At 38.1% G+C, this 24,280-nt stretch overlaps 1 protein-coding gene across 2 annotated transcripts in view; it reads right to left on the minus strand.

Annotated features, from left to right (window-relative positions):
• Positions 1-1,414: 1,414 nt before the first annotated feature.
• Positions 1,415-24,280, minus strand: part of Tmtc2 (transmembrane O-mannosyltransferase targeting cadherins 2) — a 415,948-nt gene continuing 393,082 nt past the window's right edge. For both annotated transcript variants that reach the window (XM_042263186.2, XM_076553853.1), the window contains exon 12: positions 1,415-4,023. In XM_042263186.2, coding sequence (XP_042119120.2) covers positions 3,844-4,023 — 180 coding nt within the window. In that variant the 3' untranslated portion in view covers positions 1,415-3,843. The remainder of the gene's footprint in view (positions 4,024-24,280) is intronic.

A 24,280-nucleotide genomic window follows, 5' to 3' on the forward strand; every position in this document is an offset into this window, starting at 1 on the left:
ACAGACTTGTTGCTTGTGAGGGTAGTGACACTGGGCAAGCTGACGGATGAGAGATGATTGACACCTCTCATGCAGTTTCCTGATCTGTAAAACTAAAATGCCTCACACATCCATTGCCTGCTTAGCAGACAATAACGCCTTCAGAGCCAGATTTTTATCTTCTATTGCAGGAGATAGTTCATATAAAACCGTGCTGCTGTAGATGGAATACCAAGTTCAACAGGATCAGAATTCTCTGGACGTTGGCACATGGTCACCTGAGAGCTCCTTATCATTGACACCTGAATGTTTTGCACCTACATTTTTTAGCACAATAGGGTTGTGCGTTTGTAAAAAACAACAACTGGAGAACCAGTCTTCTGGTATGGCTATTTTTTACTCAATTGATTGACATAAGTGAGCTGGTTATTTGCATTGTTTTGAATGGTTCTTAAGATTTTTTTTCTCCGTCCTTCAGTAACCAAAGCAAAATGTTGTCATCTTTTCTGAATACAGAAAGCTAGGTAGTACAGGTAATTTATATTATTATTTATTATTGCTGGAAATTATTGCTTATATGTTATATATGTATCTTTGATGCTTAAATTTTACTCTTTCCAACTTTTCTTCTATTACCTTAAAATTCCAAAACTTATGATAAATATCGTAGGGGCTTGAGAGATTACTCAGTGATTAAGAGTGTGTCTGGTTTATGATGGTTTAGATGAGAATGGTCTCCATGGGCTTATGTATTTGAAGACTGAGTCCCCAATTGATGGTGCTGTTGGGGGGGCGGCTAGGGAATGCAGCCTTGATGAGGAAGAGTATCACTTGAGGAAGGTTTTGAAGTTCCCAAGTCTTCGGCCATTTCCGGTGCTCTCCCTCTCTGCTTCTTGCTTGTGTTTTAAGAGGTGAACTCTCGAGGTTCCTGTTCTTGTCACTATGCCTACTGCCTATTGTCATTTGCTTTACCACTGTTACATTTGTCCCCATGGAACCAGCAGTCAAAATCAACACTGTCTTCCTTAAGTTGCCTTGGTCAGAAGGTGCTATCAGAGCAACAGAAAAGTAACTAATAAACCTAATACACCATGGCTCTTTTAGAGGACCACAGTTTGGGTCCCAGTACTTGTGTGGGGTAGCTGATGCCTTTAAGTACAACTCTAGGTGATCTGACACCTGTAGACTGAGGGCAATTGAACTCTCATGTACACAATGCCCCGCATATACACACAAAATATTATATAAATAAATCTTTAAAAGATAAGCATGGTGGTGCAAGCCACTTGAGAGGTTGATGGAAAAGAATTGCTGCAAGTTTAAGGTCAGCCCTGGGAACTCTGTGAGATGTTGTCTCACACAAAACAGAATACAACGATTGCCAGAGTTTAAGTGCTGTTGCTACAGAAGAGTTCTGAAGAAGCAATACACAACATTTTTGTTATCAATGCTTTATTGTTCAAAACAAAATTGAAATTCTCTGGCACATAAAACAATTATTTCTACAAAAGGAAAGCCTACAAATCTTGATAATTTATACAAATAACAGTTTTTCAAAAAATAAAATTTTAATTTAGTAAACTTGTCTTGTGCTCTACATTTTTCGCACTGTCTGCAATGATCCACCATAAATCCCTGAGCAGAGACATTTTGATCATGTTCTAACAACCCAGCCCTCCCCTCCCCGAGTTGGTCAGTTACTAAGTCCAGCCCTGTAGTGAAAAGTGTCAGGGACGTGTAGGTATTAAAGATCCATGCATTTTATGATGCAGGCCCCAATTATTAACACCACTTGGAAGCTGAGTCATGTGAAGTGTGGCTACTGTGAACTCAGTGAACCTAAAGGAACTAAGTGTTGGAAAACAGAAACAGTAACAATAAAGACATAAAATGTCAAGACTAGAATGCCACAACAACAACTATTGAAATAAATAAAAAGTGTTAGACACTGAATTTATCTTTATAGCCTTATATTAAATTCTTTTTTTCCTTTTGTCCTAATTGCCAATGCATTAGAAAATGAAACATATGCTTCAAACCACCATTTTGGTTGACCATGGGTTTGTTGTTGTTAATGTTAAATATTATTCTGACAACACAGTGATTTAGTTATAATTTAACTTCTGGCCCTTGAGTGAAATGTTTACAAAATAATATACATATTGTAAGAGGGCCTTCTCATTAATCTTATCAAAAACTCTCACTACATTTGTCGTTCTCACAAAGAGACTAATGGCCATAGGACCACTACTTCAAATTCTTTATCTACCGTATTCAGATACATGACACAATGGATAATATAGGGGAAAACATAGTACTTTCTGCATGTCCAGCTTCCCTTCAATAGAATCACTAATCATATATGTATATATACATAAAGTAGGGAAGGAGAAAAGCTAATTTTCAGTTGCAAATAACTGGCTTAACAAATCTTTTTTTTGTTGTTGTTTGTTATTTTGCTGTGGTTGGATAATAAATAAATAAATATGTAGGGAATATAATAGTTAATTTCTCTACAAAGAAGTTGCTAATGGACTGGTGGTGTTCCAGGAATTTAATTTTAGTAGCAAATTTTAGGTACAAGCCAAAAATGTTAATAGATTCTTTTTTTGTTTCTTTTTATAGTTTTTAACTTATCACTGAAATACCTAGTAGTAGGTAAGGAAATAAAATATTCAGTTTTCTACTGGAAAATATCTTTCAACCGAGAAAAGCATTTGGCAGAAGACATAGATATATGCAGGCTGATTCTTACCTCTATGATATCTTAAAATAATTTATTTTTGACATCTTTCAGGAAGAGTAAAATAAAGTAATCTTCAAGGATTCATCTCCATTGCTGTTTAAGCATCTGTTACGAATTCATGGGTATTTCACACCAGCTCTTTCCAAAACACAAAACCATCGACAACAATCCTTATGCACTCTTCCTTCATTGACTTATTATAACAACCGTTGTCTAGGAAGCACCAAGGACTTTGCCATATATAGTCACTATTAGGTACTGGGAATGGAACATTCACAACGTCCCTTAGTGAGCATGTGTGTTAACCAGGAATAGACATTGTCAAAGGTAATTTCAAAAGAATTAATACAATGAGATCTACTGAACAGTATTGGAGAAAATGCTGACAATGTTAAAATGAAAATGCCTTGTGACACACACCCAAGGCCTCCCTAGGCCCTCTCATACCACCTGTACAAGTGGTTAGCTCTTCTCTCCATGCTCTTTTCGAGACATGACAAGCACAGGATGTTCAACACCGGGAAGCCTAGGACATTCAAACCATAAAATGTTCATGTGTATGAGTCAAGAAACAACCGCAGATTCCAACAGATCCTGACACAACGTTAAAACTAAAGTTTTATAAGCTTCAATAAGCAGGCTGTCCCAGGGAGGAAAGACAGCAACAGCGTAAGGTCACTGGGAGTCACACTACGCTTTAATCACCCCCTCTTCACACTTAACCTTATGAGTTCACTGTGGCTGGATGGGCTCTCTGACTTCCTCTCACAGTGTTTAAGGAACAATATAATTTCAAAATTCTCTTTCAAAAATGAATAACGCCTGCAACTGAGATTCCCCCTCTCCCTTCTAAGAACGCCAAAAATCCTGTTAAGTGCTCTGGTTTACAGTCTACGGGTAACAATTACACCCTCCGGGAGGTTTTCAGTGTTCCCCTTTTTTGGTGTGAAGGGCTGTGCCCATAGCAAAGTGGATTCTCCCAGCAGTGGCAGTAACCATGACGACCTCTGTCCTGGACTTGAAGTCCATGGTGAACCTTTATCACAGCACTGCTGGGAAGTTCTGTCTGTTCATGAAGCCAGTTTTGACAAGCATAGGAGGAGATGAGTCCTCAAGGGTCAGGTCTTGGAGGTCTTCAAGCCTTGCTTCTCCATGATGTTCCACAGCTTGCGGAGATTGGACTGAGTGATGACATCATCTGGCTTGAGCTGCAGAGCCCTCAAGTAGTTGGCCTCAGCCTTCTGGAGCCGGCCATTGAGATGGAGTATGGCTCCTAGGTTCATGAGAGCAGCGGGATACTGTAACAAAAGAGAGGAGGTGAGTGATATAGAGGCCATATCAAGATCTCCTTCAGGGAAGACAAAAGTCCTCATCCTCTCCTGCACATGATTCCCATGTCTAGAGGCATTTGATGTAAGCAATTTACCAACGTATACAAATAGAGACAGGAAGAATACACATCTTCAAGCTGCTATGTACTTTAAGGAGGACAGGCAGTTAGGGAATGTACCTTTTTTCCTTCCTCTTTAATGGCAAACCATAGGTACCATTAAAGAGACTGAATAACCTAGTCAGACTGAATTTTGGAACAATAACAAAAAAACTTTCAACTGTATCAGTTCATGGTGGTACATCCTTCTAACCCTATCAGGTTAGGACATCCTTGGCTATATTGTGAGGGTTATAAGGCAGCATTGAGTACATAGGCCCTGTTTAAAAAGAAACATTTAAATAAATACAATTTCAGATAGAATTGGTCTTCTAAAAAAAACTTTCAAATACAGCTTAGTGACAGAGTGCTTGCTTACCTGTCTTGCTTAAAACTCTGGGTTCAAGTCCCAGTACCACATAACAGAAGCAAAGCAAATCAATTAAAAATATACTTCAAAGATAAGACATGGAAATTGAGGGAAAAATGAAAATTGATGTCCATGCTGTCTTGCCTCTTCTTGGCTCTGTTCTAGGCTTTCTGTGTATAAACATTAGGTTATGAGATCTATTGTTATTTTCATAGAGGAAGCCCTGAAAAAAAATTAAATTTAACATCTTTCCCAAACCTAAACTAAAATATTTCCAAAGACAAGGCCCTTACATTTAAAAATTTTAAATTGTTAGATTTTTCTAATGGTGAATATTTATATAAATATATCAAAGTAAACAATACCAAAAAAGGAACCAATTTAAAATATGGTATAGGAAAATGTAACTTAAAAAAAAAGCCATTTATATAACTTGTTGAAAAGTACTTAAGGAAGAAGAAAAACAAACAAATAAACAAAAAACTTAAGTAATGCTTAAACCATGGCAAGTGAAATATAAAACTATCATGTAAAAGGATTGGTAAGAAAGTGAAAAAAAAATTGTGGTAACCATAGCTTATTGCAAGGATTTTTTTGTCTCCAAATTCTGAGATATCTGTTAATGAAAGTATATCGTGATGGGAAAAATATTTTGCTTGCTATTTACAAATATAAAGGCTGCTGTCCTGTTCATGTCCTGTCCCGAGGAAGTTCTTGCTAACAGAAAGCAAACTTTTTGGCAGCTACATAAATATATATTTCAAATATCAGACAAACAATGTTTATATACTAAGACTGTGCTTTCATTTTGAAGATAGTATCAACCATTAATTGTCCTTCACTCTGTGCAAAAGCCAAAGATAATTTCCAATCATTTTATGATTTAGTATTTTTACAATGCATGCATTTTTTTAGCTGAATTCATTTGACCCTACTGTTTACTGGAAAAACAATTATTTCTGAACCAAATCAATGCTGGGGAGAGGGTAATAGCTCACAGCAAACGAAAGGAAAAATCACGACCAGATTTCACTTTGAGGAGATCTGGGTTTGAGTTCTGGCTTAACCATTATGACCTTGGTGAAGTGGCCTAACACCCCTGTGCCCCAGTTTTTTTTAATGTTTATAGAAATGAATGTTTACATGAAAATAGTAAACAGATCCGTATGTCAGAATACAATCACAAAGTAGATACTCTGCAAATGTCATGGTTACTTTCCCTAGTCTATCATATGCTTTTTGGTAATTTTCATAATTTTGACTTCACTGGCTAGAGAATGTCTCTGTATACACATCAAGTTCTACTGAGTTCTAAACTGCTAGCCATTATTTTCAAGCTTTTCTACATTATTTCTTTCCAAAAATAATACCACAAATATAAGCTGTGCCTGATTTTCACCAACTTTTTGGCTAGAATGACTTCATACTTATAAAAAAAAAAAGATGGTCAGTTTCTAATTTTAAAACCAATTCAAATACACCCAGCTCTAAATTACATGACAGTGTAAAAGCTCTACACTGGGACCCAAAATAACACCACTTACTTCATCTTCTAAAGGAACTCTGCTCTCACACCACTGTTATCATCTCAAGCTCCTCAATGCCTGAACACATTTCTGAATTATGTCTCCTCACAGTGCTTGACATGACTATCCATAAACAGCTACTAAACTTTAGTATGTATGTATCTCTAGGCCCAAGTACAAGAGATGCTAAAATAGGGTGAGAGAATCACTGCTGGAGACCACGCCTTGTTAACCAGAAGTAGAAAAAGCCCAGGAACTGGGCTGAAAGAAACCAGATGGCTCTGTGGGACAGTCTTTATCTCCTCAATTACAGTGTTACCAATGTGTCTCTACCTGTAACGTGTATGCCTCAAATTGCAATACAGGGAGATTATTCAAAACACTCGGGGATTATGCACTCAGATAGCCTAGTTCACATGCCAGCTCTACCACAAAGAAATGCACATCTGGGCAAGCTAGGTGTGGTCTTGGGACCTCAATTCTTGTCCAAGTGTGATGACAGAAGTATTTGCGCCATTGGGTTACTAAAGAGATAATATAATGAGCATATAGTTAAAATGAATGAAATCATAATGCTTCTTTTTCCTTCTTTCCCCACTTTATCTTATCCCTTCAAAACTGCAAACCAAAAATCTCCTTCTGATTGTCCCTGAACATGTGCCAGGGATTTCTGACTGCTTGTGCCTAGATTAACTTCCTAGTCTTTTTGAGGTTGTTCCTCTAAGAGATGGAAATGAAAACCACTGGGGCTGTACACCATCCGAGTTACACACATATCCTGTATTATTGTTTCTCAACTACAGCCCAGGGGTTCTTCTGTCCTTTGGAATTATCTTCCTACCATTAGTTGATGAATAAATATTAATATTTAGTATTCTTCTAAGAAAACACAATAAGGAAGCTAAATCTGCTTGATGAATGATTTCTAAATGCTAATTTCAATGGTGCTTTTGTAACAAATTTAATTTAGTATCTCACATCATAGCATGTTACTTATTAAATAAAAATAATCATAAATCTATATTATCAAATTAATGTGGGATGGCAGATCAAGGAAAGTCATTTATATTTGTTAATTGCTTTCCCTAAAGAGCAAAAATATCTATAAACTAGTTATGTGCATATTTTAAGAACATCCATAGTTTAAGAGGTTACATATTTAATTATAATCATAACATTTTGTATTATAAATACCTATTTTAATTGGGAAATTACTTTAGACATACAAAAACCTGTATAATATACTGCATAAGACATCCCATAACTTATCTGAGTAAATGGTAAATTTGACAGAAGTAATGGACATTGGCACCCAATGTGACTGCTTTGAAAGTGTCAACAGTGATTTGGACATAAATAATTTTGTCTTTGCTAAAAGCATAAAAATAACATATAACATAGATAACATATAAATGTCATTGCTTTACATCCAAAGACAAGTGGCTTATGTTCCCAAGCCTGCCATGTGTCTCCCTCCAGAGTGGTGGCTATTGTGGCTTAATGCATACCCACTGCCCTGAGGAACATCTGTTCTTCCAGACATACAATTGAGTTCAGAAAGTAGTCTTGTTAGCACTTCAGGACTGGATAGAAAATCAGGATTGCTGGCCCTACCTATGGATTCAGAATGTAAATTTTAACTATATCCCCGGGTTCTTTTATTCCCATTAACATGCTAGGAGCACTGTCATGAAGGTCACTTCTGGATCAAAGATGCTATCATTTTACAGCACTTAACAAAGAAATTGCTTAGAAGAGGTATATCTTTTAGAGCAAAGTATGTCAGATCATGTATCTATCCCCTTGTAAAGTAGAATTCTCCTTTTAGTCGTATAATTACTTAAGACAGTAAACGTTCAAATGAAATTTTATTAACAGAGCTATAAATGATTAAATGCTAGGAGACAGAAAGAGATGGTGTAGGAACAGCGTGTGATGGGTGACGTGAGGCCTGCAAGCCTCCCTGGTTACGGAAGTGAATGAAAGAATTTCGGGTGGCAGTCCATCTTATTATATACTGGTGGCTCTGCTCTCTGCCAGCTGCAACTCATGGCCAGGGGATGACACACAACCACAAGTGCCAATGTCTACCCTCATACACATGGTCTTTATTGAACACAGCCGATGAAATTTTCAGCGTGTTAACCATGGCAGGCAGCAGCTTACAACCCTCTAACACAGGGCTCCTGGCTTAATACAACAAATGAGGCCACCTCCTCCTTCACAGGCTAGAACAGAGAACCAGACCTCGCTTGTTTCCTTGAAGCGGACAGATGCTTTACATCAAATGGGATGACTGGCAGCCATGTGGAGGCAGCATATGACGTCTTTTCTCAAGTCTCTGGAGAGTTGTGCCTTGTTATTTTACTGTGGTCTTTGGCTTGATTCTCTAATGTTAGAGGAGGAAATTAAAATGATGGACATCGACTAGGGTAGACTAGAGCAAAGACACAAAGATTATGGAGGTCTGATTACGGCCTGAGTTCCTTGACACCCTCAAAAACTCAAAGGGTAATCTGGGAGCATAAAGAAATTTTTTCTATCACTAGCACATCTCGTAATGTTGGAAAGAAACTCTGAAGGACAAGTACTGGTGATATAAGAAGGTACAGAGTTGGGAATTCTGGATTCTTTTGGGAACGAGATGAAGATGCACAGGATTGGAGGGTCCAGAGGAAGGAAAAGGCTAGTCAGTATATAACCCATTAGCCCCTGAGGAGACTCATTTCTCACAGACAAACTGTGAGAAGGTGGAAACAGAGTGCATTACTCGACATTTCTACCTATTAAATGTTTTCTTTCCAATCTGTTTTATTGATTCATTTCCAAAGGATCTGCTCATGTTGCTGAAACTATTTATAGTACTGTATATTTGCTGTGTGTGAACTAGATACCATTTGAAAGAGAAAGCCTGACATCAGCGTGACCTACTCCTCCTCCCAACACATATACTATGCACTGGAGGTATGTTTCCAAGACACCCACCTTCATATTTCCTTTTGAATATAATTTACAAATAAACAGATTTACATACTAAAAGTGATTAATGGATTCTCGCTCCTTTTTAAAGTAGTTACCAAATAACTCAACGGTGACGTTCAAATGTGTTCAGCTGAAATTGCTTACTTGACCGAATTAACAAGAGAAATGACTACCACGATGCTTAAAAATTATTGGCATAAATATTAAGAAACACATGGAAAGAGAATTCCTGCATGAGTTTTTTATGTATATCTAGCAGACAGTTAATAAATAATTATTGATGATTTTTAATATAGGTCTTGCTGAAAAGCATGATGTGGACTGAAATAATATCAGATACATTAGATTCCTCAGTCTAGGAGATATTGTTCTTCCTGTTTTGCCCAACTGGTGTGCAAATGGTCTAACATAAAATCAGACTCCTGGGCACATCACCCTTGAATCACTGCCTCCTAAGCCTACTATATACACAAGCATATCACATTCAATTGTTAAAATTTGGTAAATGGACCTTAAAATCTCTCTTAAATCATTTTCCTGGGAAGTTGGAGGGTATAAGCCAATAGTAGAGAGAGTTTGTCTAGCCTATGTAAGGCCTTGGATTTGATGCTAGCAACTACAAAAAACAAAAACAGAAGCAAAACACAAAACACAAGGGGAACAACACTTCTATTTACATCTTTTTCCTTTCTTCCATCTTGTTAAGCCTTAATCATTTTTTCCCTTATTTCTAGATTATATAATTATTTTGACAGAAAATAAAAAGCCAACTCAACAGATGAGTGGCAGAATCAAAGATGAGTCAAGCCATATGCATATATATATGCATATATATATTTATATATATATGCATATATATATTTATATATATATTTATATATATATATAAATTTATTTATATATATATATATATATATATATATATAAAAATAAATTTCAAAGGGCATAACAAATATCATGGACCCACCTAACAAATAGAACCTTATCAATATACCAAAGGCCCTGTCTGTCACAGGTCTTTGTGCTGACCTCCATTCTCTGTGTTGGGACTCGTGTCTGGCTTGAACTTGCACAAGTCTTGTGTGTGTTATCACCACTGCTGTGAGTCCACCTGTTCAGCTGCACTAATATATCTGGAAAACAGTATTTCATTGTAGATACCCACCTCTGGCTTCCATAGTCTGTGAGTCTCGTATTCTGCAATGAACCCTGTGCCTTGGAATAGGGAGGTGGGACATAGATGTGTCATCAATGGATAAGGATTCCACAGTCTTTCATGTTTTGCACCTTGACCCACTATGGGCATTTGTGATAACCACCATATATTCCAAATAGTTCTTTTTTTTTTTTTTTGATGAAGGCTTGAAAGATGTGCTATTTTGTGGGAACCAAGGTTCTCTCTCGTTTTTTATTTATTCTTATTTTTATTTTTTGAGACAATATTATTCAGGCTCCAGACTGTCCTGGAACCCCTCAAATAGCCATGGCTGGCCTTGAAATCACCTTTCTTTTGCTTCTGCCTTCCAAGAGCTGACGTTACGGCTGTATAGCATCATATCCTGCTATCGGTGTTTCGCAACTGAAAAATATGGCCAGGGTGGTGGCTGAAGCCTGTGTATACAGCATTTGGCAAGCTGAGGAAAATACATTTTAAGTTAGCCAGGGCTACAGATTGAGATCCTATCTCAAAAACAAAATTTTTCAAAGGTGAGAAAATGAAAAAGAAAAAAAAAATCTGTCATAAACAAAATGGGACTCCTTGAAACAGGATCACCTTGTGTGTGTGTGTGTGTGTGTGTGTGTGTGTGTGTGTGTGTGTGTGTGTGTGTGTGTTGGGGGAGTGAGTGATGGTAGAGATGTTGGGAGTCGTATGATGGACTTTGGACAGAAGGACAGCCCCTCAAATATGTCACAGTAATCATGTAAAATCCCAGGTCACTGTAGTGGGAGAACAATGGCCCTTGACTATCCAGCCAGAACACAGAATAATCTTTACTTATGATCTTCATCCAGTTGTCTTGCTCTATGTCTTCCCTTTCATAGCCATCAAAAAAATAACAACCAGAAAATAATTAGGTTTAGGATGATCAGAAACCTTCCTATTTCCCCCTCTTAGCAGTGCTTACATTTCTGCTAGCATCTTGTCCCATTTTTAAACTCCACCATCCTTACATGCTTCTCTGTCCTTCAGTTCTCCTCTACTCCAGTATGTCTCTCACTTAAATATTCATATTTCTAATTTTAAAAAAAGGGGATATTTCGGAAGTTTCAAGTTGTGCCTATAAGAAAGTATTCAGAACCTTTAGCCCTGGTTCTAAGCAGTCTTTTAAAATCTAGCATTCAAAATCAATCCTCTATGTGCTTTCTTTCTGGGCTACATGGACTTCTGTTTCTGTTATATGTTCTTTACAGCATCCGTTCCCCTCACAGAGGACTCCTCTGACAATGGCCTTCTTCCTTTCTCTCAGACAAACTGCTCATTAAAACAAACAAAACCAAGCTGGAGAGGACAGCACTCTCTATTCACTGCTTACTTTCAATGTTCCCATAGTACTGCCTGCATACATTAACTGCAACATTACCACAATGAATTATAGCTGCTCGTTACACACGTCTGTTTTCTTCACTGAAGGGTGAAAAACTCATTGAGTTTATTCCAATTGTCTTTATACCGCTAGAGGTAGAGACAGGAATAAGAATGAAACATTCAATGAATGCTTGCTGAGATTCTGTATGGTCAAGCAGAAGAAACTGGCTGAGCAATGGTCAATTCTACATCAATGTCAACGTAATTTGACATGCATTTACTGAGCACCTATATGTCAAGTTCTCTGCTAGACACTAGCTAGCTAAGTAATGGACAAAAAAGCTTTTATTTTAATACACACATGGAATTAGTTCATTTTTAGCATACTCTGGCATTCACTACAAGCCAGTGGGAGGTAAACCTGTATTATCTTCATGCTGTCACTCAAATTTAGGAGGTAGATAAAATTGCCACCCATGCTAACAAGGACCACACCAGAAGGACTCTCTATCCTCAGCTTTCCATCCTGCCCATGATGACAAATGCATCCCTTGGAAGGTAAAGTAAGATGTGTCGACATAGAGCCTACTAAGAGCTTTGAGGGAAGTGGAGTGAAAGCCTTTATTTCTGGGTACAAAGCTATGAGACAAGATGCACTAGCTGGCTGCTGCAAGACTTTCTATGTTCAAAATGAAAGTGTGCATGATTTTTTTGCAATTAATGGGTGGCATCAAAATCCTTTTCTTAAATTTATTTTTTAAAAGCATTTTTGGCAGACTGCTGAGAGCAGAGCTGAAGCTGGACAGTAATACTAATATATAGGAGTCTGGAGTTCAATTAATTTGGAGATTAAGCTGACAATAGTGACAGCTATGGTGTTAACCCTTCTGTGACCTAACCCACTTCAGGGGAAAATAGGTCCTATAAATGCAACATGAATGCAATGTAAGAAGGTCCCTCATAAAACAGCATAGTGAAAAGAAGCCCATAAGCAACAGAGCACTCTCCATTTAGAGAGAACATTTTTCTGAAGTCAAATTTTGAAATAAAGCATCAATGAAAAAAAATTACCAAATCATAGAAAGAACAAGGGCAAAAAGCACCGAAATCCAGCAACAGCAAGGCAGACTCTGACAGATTATAGAAATGATTCGTTTTGATTTTCAGTTTCAATGTAGTATTTGTATTTATGAACTAGCTTTCGAATAAAACAAAACAGACATGGGTTACAAAGAAGATACAATATTGCACCGAGGGAGTCGTTTCAATCTGTCAGTGACACATTTTATCCTGTGTACTCAATCCTTGCTACCTACATCTGCCCCATCCCACAGGGCATAACAGGAATGTTCATTTAACTTTTATGACCGGTGTGATTGCCACAGTGTGGAATGCTCTTCATTTTGATGGCAGTCAAAATGTCAGCAGCTGTGGCGTGGCGGGTGAGCAAACAGTCATTGTAATGGAATCATCTTCAAGGTAGTGGGTATGGCTAACCGACTCTAAAGCGCATCCCTTAAATTACTTTTCAATGGAAAAGATGTTACTTCCGAGGTGCGTTTCCTCATGACCTTAGTCTCACAGGGATGCTTTTCACAGGTCATGACACTTGCAGCATTCATAAAATGCAATCAGCGCACTGTTTATTTGCAGCAAGAACAAGGCTCATCGCATAAAGCAAAACTACCAAACTTTTGCTCTTCATCACTGAAAATGTCATACAGATGGGAATAGGGATACAAATAAGAAGAAAATAAGAGATGTAGAAAGTAATCATAGCAGACAAGCATCATCCATGTGTCAAGAACGAACAAACAAACAAGCATAAAATCAAGCTCTATGTGCCCTAATTTACCTAGATAGGTACCATGAAATTCCATGAAATATTCTTTGAACTAATTTCTTTGCCTTTTGGTTTATGCAATCTAATCGACTCTACACTGTATTCAATAGTTTTAGCATGAAGAGGAAGGAAGAGCATGTGCACACATTCTTAATCATAGCCGTATTACAGAGAATGAATTCCAGCTGTCCAGGTTGTCTAAATGTGTATATATAAATATAAAGCACAAATTTGAATATACATGGTAAAATGACTGTTCATTCTGATAAGTTGGAACAACTCACTAGGATGTTATTAAACCATGCTTCAGAAATATGGTGGAAATTAGTATTTGCATCTAAAACATTTAAGAACTAAGTTACCGTGAACGACAGGAGAGGAGTCTTACTTTCCTGGACTTTTTCTATGTAAATTGATCATCTTTTTATATGTGTAAGACAATCAGGCGTGTGTGCTTGTTGGAGTGTATGTTTATCATGTGGTTTAGACACATCAAATTGACATAATCCTAGGTATGCTGAAGCGAGGATTCAACAGATGCCAAAGCAATCAAATCTAGGAAATTATTTGAACCTATAGAGATCACTTCTCTGATTCACTTTTATGCTTTCAACACACTGATATTAAGGAGCTAGCAGAGAGATGATGGTTTCTGTATTGCAGAAATGACAGATCTGAATAAGTCTTACTGTAAATCGTCACTGCTTAGAAGTATGGAAATGAGCATATCAGTGACTTCAAAACAGCAGATTAAAATGGTTAGGGTCATACACACTGAAGCTTCACTAATCTGTTCTAACTGAGTACCACTAACTCAGTGGCCCAGTGTATTTCTCACTGTAATAAGACTCCATATCCGGTCTGACATCAGATTGCTAGTGAGTGTCTGCCTCCTGGATGTGCCTTTCCATGGCCTTCCTTGGTATGTCTATACAGAGGAGACATGGGGAGATTCCTCACGTCTCCTGTTTTAGAAGGGCTCTATTCCCAGCGTAAGGGTCCTTATTCTCAAGGCCTAACCTAATCAACCCCTATCGATTCTCTCAGAGGCTCCAGCTCCAGTTGCACCAGGATTAAGGGTTTCGGCATATGTGTTCTGAAGACAAACAAATATTCAGTTCATAACAGGCAGGCAACATAACTTCCCCCCCTCTGTTATAGAGCAGACATAGACTATGGTGTGAACACACAGGATTAGTTAGGGGTGAGGTTCAGTCAGAACCACCACATTTCAACATGTCATGAGAAGACAGCAAGTATCTACTCACAGAACACACATCAAGAGTACACACTCTCCTGGGCAAGCTAACCACAGTGCCTTTATGCACACAACAACTGGAAAGTATTTCTCATGTTTTCAGTAACAATGACCAGATTAAACATCAACAAACGAGAATGAAGCAATTCCTCCAAAAATGATAAATCCTCCTGGGGTTAAAAGTAAAATGTGAACACTGCCTCGTGCATGGTTTCACTTTTACAGGGCCAGGCCTTTGTGCATACACGCTGGAAAAATAGTGATGCAAGGCATTTACACATCATTTCAGAAAAGATTCCACCAGGACACACCAATTGAGGTGAAGCCATGCTTCACTCCAAGCTATTAAACTTGCCAAAGTATCACACCTGCAATAAACATAAAATAAATAAATGTAGCTTGTGAGTCTACCCCAAGCATGCCAAGGAGCACTGAGTAGGAAAACTTCTCCCATGCACAGCAGAGACTGGAGTACCACCTTAGGATCTCTCCCTCCTGGGCACACTCTGCAACGTCAGTATATGGAATGACTCTAACCAGACATTATCAATCATCTCCTAAATAAGGCAAGTCCAGCCTATGGTGGTATTTTATTTGTACTGAAATGTGATTTTAATTGTATGTTAATAAATAAAGTTGCCTGGGGGTCAGAGCTATTAGCAAGCCGTAGGAAAGCAGGGCGGTGGTGGCGTACGCTTATAATCCCAGCACTTGGCAGAGCTAGGTAAGTCTCTGTGTGTTCAGGGATACAGCCAGCATTGGAGACACACGCCTTTAAGACCTGGAGGGCTGTACTTACACGCAGTGATGAGGCAGTCACGTGTTTGGGTTTACAACCAATGAGAAGGCAGAACAGAAAGACTATACAAAGACAAACACACAGGAAGTAGCTCTCTTTCAGAGAGGTAGGACAACCGCAGGAGGAAGGGTAAGGTTTTAGCTCTGACCTCTGACCTCTTGGCTTTCTCTTTTACATTGATTCTGTTTCTCATTTAATAAGACAGTTAGTTACATCTACACCAGCCAGCACTGCTTTTACATCTATAAGATTTTAATAACTGACTTGATGACATACTTTTTCCGTGTTCATACATAATACAGATTGTGCAATGCTTCTATATAGCTAATCCACCAGTGCCTTATGACTTCCTTATTTTTGAAAACACATGACTTTTTTTGGGACCTACCTTTCTTGGTGTAGTCTATTAATATAAACAAAGGAAACAAGTAAGCAAGAAACTAGCTCTCCCGGAAGCAATTGCCCAAAGTCCTAACACTGCTAGATTATTGACTGGCTACATCCTCACCCATCCTCTCAAATAACAACCCAAATGAAACTTGAAAAGGAAGGCAGAGACAAGTGAATCATTTCAGACTCAATTAGGAATTTGCCTATGGTGAATTTGACTTCCATCAGATTCATTTTCTATACCAAATTAGGGAACCTTAATGATTATAAAAGTATGTGTCAAATACGTTGCATGTAATACATTTCTACCCTCTGTAAGAAGCAATTTTGTATGCACAGTATAACAACCTGAGATCTGATATTTGACTGTGCTAACACTCAGCTGCTTCTCACTGCTACCTGATTCATGCCTGAGCAAGCCAAAAAGAAAAAAAACAAAACAAAAAACAAAAAACACATCACCAGAATTATAAGAAGGTATATCTTTTCAGTTCTTTTATGTAAGAAACCAGAGGCATGATAATTTCTTGCTACTACATATTAGTTATTCAAAGACAAAGTACCTTATGAATACTCCACTAGCTATCTAATTAAATCGTAGGCCATTTATGTCATAAATGTTTAATGTCCATTGTGTATAATAATTAAATCCAATTTCAGTGTCTTGGAATGGCTCATAGAAATTAAGTTATGCTCCAATGCCGGTAATTTGATACTTTTATTTAATTTAGTCAAAAATATAAGTTTAAGAACTTTGCTAACTCCTTGGTGCACCCAAGAGAAGAATTGAATGGTAATTATAAAGGTGACATTCTTCGAAAATTAATGCTACATGAGTCTGATGTAGTACATAAGTGGTCTCCAGCAGAGGATTCGGGATGCAGGTGGTCATAGGTCTCCTCAACTCCAAAACTGGTTCATAGTGGAACAGGTACCATAGACATCTCACACAACAGAGATGTAAGATATTTTGGCATCTTTTACTATACAGATTAGGGAGAAAAAATTTCATATTGATGAAAAATAAAAAAAAAATTAATAAAAAAGGTTACTGAAATTCTTTTTTAGACTGTAAATATTTAAAATCAATCATGTCCTGCAGTTCTTTGAGTATGAATTTTAAAATTATTAGTTTCTTGCCGGCGGTGGTGGCGCACGCCTTTAATCCCAGCACTCGGGAGGCAGAGGCAGGCGGATCTCTGCGAGTTCGAGGCCAGCCTGGGCTACCAAGTGAGTTCCAGGAAAGGCGCAAAGCTACGCAGAGAAACCCTGTCTCGAAAAAACCAAAAAAAAAAAAAAAAAAAAAAAAAATTATTAGTTTCTTGTTGGGTATGGAACTGCATGTTTTTAATCTCAGAAAAGGAGAAGCAAGTGGATCTCTGTGAGTTCCAGGTCGGTGTCGTCTACATAGTGAGTTTCGGGCCAGCCAGGTACATAGACCCCATCTCTGAAAATGAAATGATGAGTCTTTTTTAAAGCCCATTTACAGTTTTCCTTTAAAATGCAATTTGTTAACTCACTAATTCAATAAATACCTAATTACTGAGCAGTTTCTACAAAATGGAGTCAAACCTTACACAAAACAGCTAATATATCAGGTCTGATGTAGCTTATATTCTCTCTCTAATACACAAATAATATTTGTGAGCACTGTAGATACTGTGATACATACTGTCTTAGGGTTTCTACGACTATGAAGAGAAACCATGAAAATAGCAACTCTTATAAAAGAAAAACATTTAATTGGGGTGGCTTACATTTTCAGAGTTCAGTTGATTATTATCATGGCGGGGAGCATGGCAGCGTGCAAGCAGACATGGTGCTGGAGGAGGGGCTACTGTAAGTTGATATGCAGGCAACAGGAAGTAGACTGTCCCAATGGGCGTGGCTTGAGCATATATGAGCTCTCAAAGCCCACCTCCACAGTTATACACTTCCTCCAACAAGACCACACCCCCTCCAACAAGGCCACACCTCCTAATAGTGCCATTTTCTCTGGGATCCATTTTCTTCCAAACTGCCACACATACTAAGATTAAAAAGTGAATCAAGGTATGTGTTTAAGGAAAGAATGGTTGGCAAGGTCATAAATTAGTCTGTAAATCTTGGCTGACTCATCTTTGATCCCCAAAAAAGTTGAAAAGAAGAGTGTATAAGGACATATGAATACTACATCCACAGACAGTTAACCACCACCCGTGGGGCTGAGAGGACCTGAGCTGGAACACACTGGAAATATGGAAAAAAACGTATTGCCAGGAGGAAGGAATAACCATCGGTCAAATGTTTCTCACAAGACAAGGTCAAATGTTTCTCACAGGACAAAGACTGTAGTAGACGTGAGAACAAGCACATATTTGATTGGGGTGAATGTGTGATGGAATAGGTTCAAATGAAGAAATGAAGATTTGCTTTGAAGTGAAGCTGAGAAATGGTTTGGTTGTTAGCGAAAGAAATGAGGTTAAGAGCTATTCTTAGTGTTTTTGCAGGTTTGTAGGAAGAATATGCTTTAATGGTAATGGGAAAATTGTCAAAATTCGAGGGAGAAAAAGAGGGAAGGAGAAAAGGAAGAAGGGGGAGGGAAGGAGAGAGAGAAAGGAAGAAGGAGGATGAGGATGAGGAGGCAGTAGCTTTGGGAGTATTGTCCATTACCTTCTAATGAACACTTTCATTTGAATTAAAAGTATGAGTACTTTCTCTCTAATAGCAGGAGAAAACTAGCATGAAGGGTACTGATGATAACGGTGGTTAGATGTGGTAACAAGTTGTGGAAGCTCTCTGGTGACTTCCGAATTTTTAGTACTAGAGAAAATAAAATAATAACATCTAGTATGACCCGGATGGACTCAGGAGAGACTCTGGAATTCTAGGTGTGAGAATAAAGTAGAAATAGTTATCTAAGGAACCATGAGAAAATACTAGAAAACTCTAGAATGATTCCCCAGAATATAGGACACCTGATAGTACTGATTTTGATTTCAAAGACACCTATCTTTATTTATTTATACTTAACATTAAGGTGCAGGTATGGACTACACAGAGAGGGTGTTGTCTTGAACAAACATATATGATCAGGTGAGAGGCAGCCAAGGAGAGGGAAGAAATAAGGGATTACTATAAGTGAATAAGCTTGGAACAATTTAAGTACAAAGAAATGGGAGGAATGTTGTGATGAAGCATAGATGAAATACTAGCCATTTCCATGTACTAGTGTGTGTGTGTGTGTGTGTGTGTGTGTGTGTGTGTGTGTGTGTGTGTGTGTGTGTTTGCGCACATGCACATGCATGTACACTGGGTCAGGTGGTAGCCAAAGTGAAGATGATAGTTAAGAATGGGAACAACAGAGGCTGGAGACATGGCCTAGAGATTAGGAGCACTGGCTGCTCTTCCAAATGACCTAGCTTCAATTCCTAGCATCTCAATACCTGGCAGCTCACAACTGTCTGTAACTCTATTCTAGGGGTTTTGGCTCCCTTACATGGACATAACTGTAGGCAAAACACCAATGCACATACATTGTTTTTAAAAATTCATATTTAAAAAAAAGAATGGAAATGGCAACAACCAAGCAAGAGGGATCACCAGGAAGAAGGCAGCCTGGAAAACATTCCAGGGCTGTGTGGTGATGAAAATACAGGCAAAAGAGAGATGCAGTCACATAGGCAACAGAGAATGAGGGGCAATCTCTGAGAGCACTGAGATTTGGGAGGTGGGTGACTCTGTAAGAAAGACAAAGAACATGAGGAAGACCAGTCCTGGTAGAAGGAAGACAACATACAGCAATTTCATTAACAAACAGGCTTTGCTTGTTTTATTAAAGTGAATTTCTTAAAGGTAATGGCCACTCGTTGAGACCTAACTTTAAGCACCAAAGAGCTGATACTTATGCCTTGAGACTCTTCACCTATAATGATACTGTGATATCTGTAGTATGCTCTAAGATGCTTCTATATTCTGATGAATGTGTGTGTGTGTGTGTGTGTGTGTGTGTGTATTCATTACCTGAGAATTCCATAGTTGATCTTGTTCAGCCTCAACTCTTCCCCCTACTCTCTTAGATCTATCTCTACATCCCTACCTCTCCTAACTTCATGTCCTCTTTTTTTTATTTTAATGACCTACTGATTACAATTTATGCTTTCCATATACTCACGCATATGAGGACACCCAAGGAGCATGGTTAACCTACCAGAAGCCATACCCTAAAAGAAAACTCACTCCACCTCTTCCCACCCACCCCTACTACGCAACCCATTAACTTCCAACAGCACCTGAGTTGCGGGGGATGATGATGAAATCCTTTCTTCCCCATGCTAGAATGTTGGCTGATATGACCTTATGGAGGGTGCATATAGGCAACTACAGCAGTTGTGATTTGAGAGGTGCAGCAGATAAATCCATTTCTAAATGTTATTATTGGATAGCTCTAGCAGTCCTGTGGTTCATGGTTCATACTGTTAATTTTCTTTGTACTACAGCAGCTGGCTTAAAACAATATTGACGACATTTTTATTTTGTGACCACTCAATCGCACTTAATAAATAAAAAAAAACTATAAATCAAGTAAAACAAGTATATCTTTAACTTGGGATTCAGTGGTATTACATGCATTAAAAAAGGAAGCTGCACTGTTTAGTGCAATGATTCAGATAGCAGTTACTAACTACAGGAAAGGAAATGAGATGAGACTAATTAAGACACAAATGGAAAGTAATTGGAAAGGGTTACTTTTGGGGTTAGATGATATGCTCACGGGAATGTCTTTTTTTTTTTTTAGGGAATGTCTTTTTTATTAAGTGTATTTGATTACATATATTAATATGTTATGTGAGTTATATATTACATTTGATACAATAAATATTTGGTTTTACAATTATTCTTTAGGATCACACTCCCACAGGGCTTCCTTATTGACAAAAGCTCCAAAGACAGTCCTCCATGCTCAGAGAAAATGTTCCCTTGGGCCATACTGTTGATTAAGATAAAAGTGGTGGTAGTTGGGATGTGTATGGAAGACTGTATTTCTGGTAATATCCCTGGGCCTTTTGTTCAATACCATAAGCACACCACTCTGGTCAATGTTCACCACAATGTTTATTTGTGTTTGTATCATGCTCACTGTTTGGGTTACTCACCATCTTAGATTATCCTTCTAGAATGATTTCTATTCTGCCCAAGGTATGTATTTTAAAGAGCTCTTCACTAAAAGGTTACTGTTGGCAAGACTTTTCAGTTTTTGATTATCGAAGTCCTTATTTCACCGGTATTTTGAAAGGTAACTCTAGTTGACAAGAGTATTACAGAATTAAGAACAAAATTGTTCTTCATTTCTTAAAGTGCTCATTTCATAGTATGCTGAGTTTCACTGCTGTTCCTACTGATTATTGATTTTGGTTAAATTGGTACACTTTATGGATATATTTCATTCCTTCTTTGGTATTCTCCAGTATCAACAGGGTTAGGTGAAGGTAGATTTCTACTTATTCACTTTGTAACACATTATGCTGTATATCTTATCACTCTAAACAATTTACGGCCCAATTATACACTTTAGGTAGCTGAATATATGTTACGTCTTACTGCATTGCTTTAGTTTGCTTTCTTTTTATAGTTTCAGTACTGGGAATCAGAATCAAGCCAGAGCATTGTAAGGCAAGTGCCATGTCACCATGTATCTCCAAGTTCCTTTTCCCTCAAACTTCTTACCTTCTCTTTATATGCTGGTTTTCCTCTTGTGTGTAGAAACCTAGACAATTTGCTCACACACATCTCAAATTTGTTGCTGTTCTTAGGAGTATCAGATTGCTGTCTAACCACTGAGTTTTGATATCACTGTGATTCGGGCCCTACCTCCAGACTATTCACTTTCGTTTCTAGTCCAAGCTGTGTCCTACAGAGAAAAAAGCACAAGACCAGGCCACAAAATCCCATGAATTCCAGGCAACCCAGAAAAGCGCCACCCCCCACTCCCACCCCAGGAAACCCCATATAAGCCTGCTTCCTGCTCAGTCCTTTGCTGATTCTCTCATAAACAGAAGCAGCCACCCTTCTGTGTCTTTCCCAATGAATCTCCTGTGTGAGGTTTGTTGTGCAGTGTGACTTTGTGGTATTCCTTGGCTCCCAATGGCTAGGATACATTTTCCTTCAAAGCCGTAACACTTACACCTTTCAAGATCAATTATTTTCAACATAGTTACACACAGCTATATGTTTCTGGTAATTCTAGTTTCTGTAGTCCTTAGGAATATGAATATTTTGCTTCTACTGGCTCTTGGGAGTATGCTGAGTATATCCATCTTGAAAGTGGAAAAGATTTTCAGTGGAGGATATTATTCTATGATCTACCCAAGACTTAGAAGGAGAATCTGTGCTCTCCTGACAAAAGTCATTTAAAAGGTCATAATGCTTTTATAATTAAATGAGTTGGCTCTAGTAGAACTTTAGGGTGGTGGGCATAATAGTGGAAGGTTAGTCAATAACAATGGAGGAGCTGTGGCTATACAAAGGGGAGACTAAAAGGAAATTGGTCTTAAACCATATTTTCACTCACAGGAAGACTTGAAATAGCAAATGCAGATAAGCAACACTAATGAAAACACACAGACAGCTAATAACATGCTGTGACATCCTCCTGGAACGATGTCCACTTTTGGAAGAGTTCTGTTTTATTTAGCTTACAACCAAGAAGCATGATAAACCCACAGTTCATTTATCAGAAGTATCAAGTGAAAGTTATTTTTTCCCAACAGAGAAAAGTTATCCTATGCATGACTGTTTAGCATTTTGACAAAACTACTTTGTGATAATACAGGGCAATTTCAAGTCGATGCTATAATTTTAGGAGAGCTATTCCACCTCTTGCCAAGAGAAAGTCTAATTCTATCCTCACAAAATGAGAAGGGATTTGCCTTCCTTCATCTAGCTTCTTCCTTTATCATTTAGCAGCAAATTATAGAGCAAGGCCTACTAAGCCCAAACACTGATATTTAGTAGACTAAATATATTTGTGTCTCACTTCACTTATGGGAAGAGCAAAAATAGCCTACCTTCCCTGCTGCCAATATTGACATTTGCAGGATGGAGAAGGGACTGGTATGATAACTTTCCTTGCTATCTAGTCAAAAGCAAATATAGGCACATCATATCACAGCCATCTTTGTACCACAAGGATCTGAAACTGCAAACATTTACACAAGCACAGAGAACTATAATCAGCATGAAAGCAAGCCATGTACACATACCTGTCACTGACAATATTCTTGAAATACCATTAGAGTATTAATTTGTTACTTCCCTACTCTATGCAATTTCTCTAGCGAAAACATCATTCAGATGCAGTTGGCAAATCATTTTAATTCTCAGGGAATTATTTATTCAATATTCACTACATTCAAAGCCACTAGATCCTGTCTTACCATCCGTTTTTAATGGGCTCAGAAGTATCTTCCATTAATTAAACAACAACTATCTTATATTTGTTTGTTACTTTTATATTTTCAAATTATGTTTGCTTTTGCAACTGAGTCTCATGATGGATGCGGAGAGATATAGGTCCTAAGAGGGATTCAGTAAGCTGTTCGGGATAAGATAACTAGTGAGAAATAAGCCAAGTCCTATGCTCAGCTCTTCGAAACTATTTCTTTGTCCTTTCTCTCTATGATAAGTATTCTAATTTATTAAGATCATGATATAATCATGACTTTCATCTTGACAAGCCCTGGTGGTGGTTCATAGTATCTAGCACAGCCTTTGGACTCTCTGAACCTCTAATAACCTACACGCATGATTTGGGGGCAGAAGCTAACAGAAAGATGAAGAGAATGAGTGAGCTGGTAAGTCTTCTTGTGGCAGTGACAACATACCTGGCACAAAGTCACTTAAAGAAGGTCTGTTCTGCCTTCCGGTTTAAAGACATACGTTCCATTTCAGCAGGAAAGTCTTAACCGCAGGAGTGGTAGCCTGGCTAGTCACATTGCGTCAGCAGTCAGGAAGCAGATGGGGGCAAGAATTTGGGACTCAGCTCTAAAACCCATGCCCAGTGACCAACTTTGTCCAGCAAAGCTTCATTGCTCGGAGGTTTGAAAATATTCCCAAACAGCAGCATCACTAGGGACCCAGTGTTCAAGCACATAAGCCCATAGGGGACGTATCACATTCAAATCCCAGCAATGAGGCAAAAGTATTGGGAGAGGGTAAAAGTTTGTACCTATATGAATTTTTCATAGCTTTTCTCAAAAGAGACTTAACAGCATTTGTACTCTATGAAACTATTCCCGATTTAGCCTTTATGGATTGCTTCACGCACCCCAAATAGGAAAATAAATCGCCATCTATTGAAGGCAACACAAAAGGAATCTTGACAATTGGCTAACTCTCACCAGTGGCACCCTTAAAAATCACAGTGCTTAGATATGTAGAAAGACAACAACAG

The sequence above is a fragment of the Peromyscus maniculatus genome, chromosome 18, assembly GCF_049852395.1.
Source record: "Peromyscus maniculatus bairdii isolate BWxNUB_F1_BW_parent chromosome 18, HU_Pman_BW_mat_3.1, whole genome shotgun sequence".
Classification (NCBI taxonomy): domain Eukaryota; kingdom Metazoa; phylum Chordata; class Mammalia; order Rodentia; family Cricetidae; genus Peromyscus; species Peromyscus maniculatus.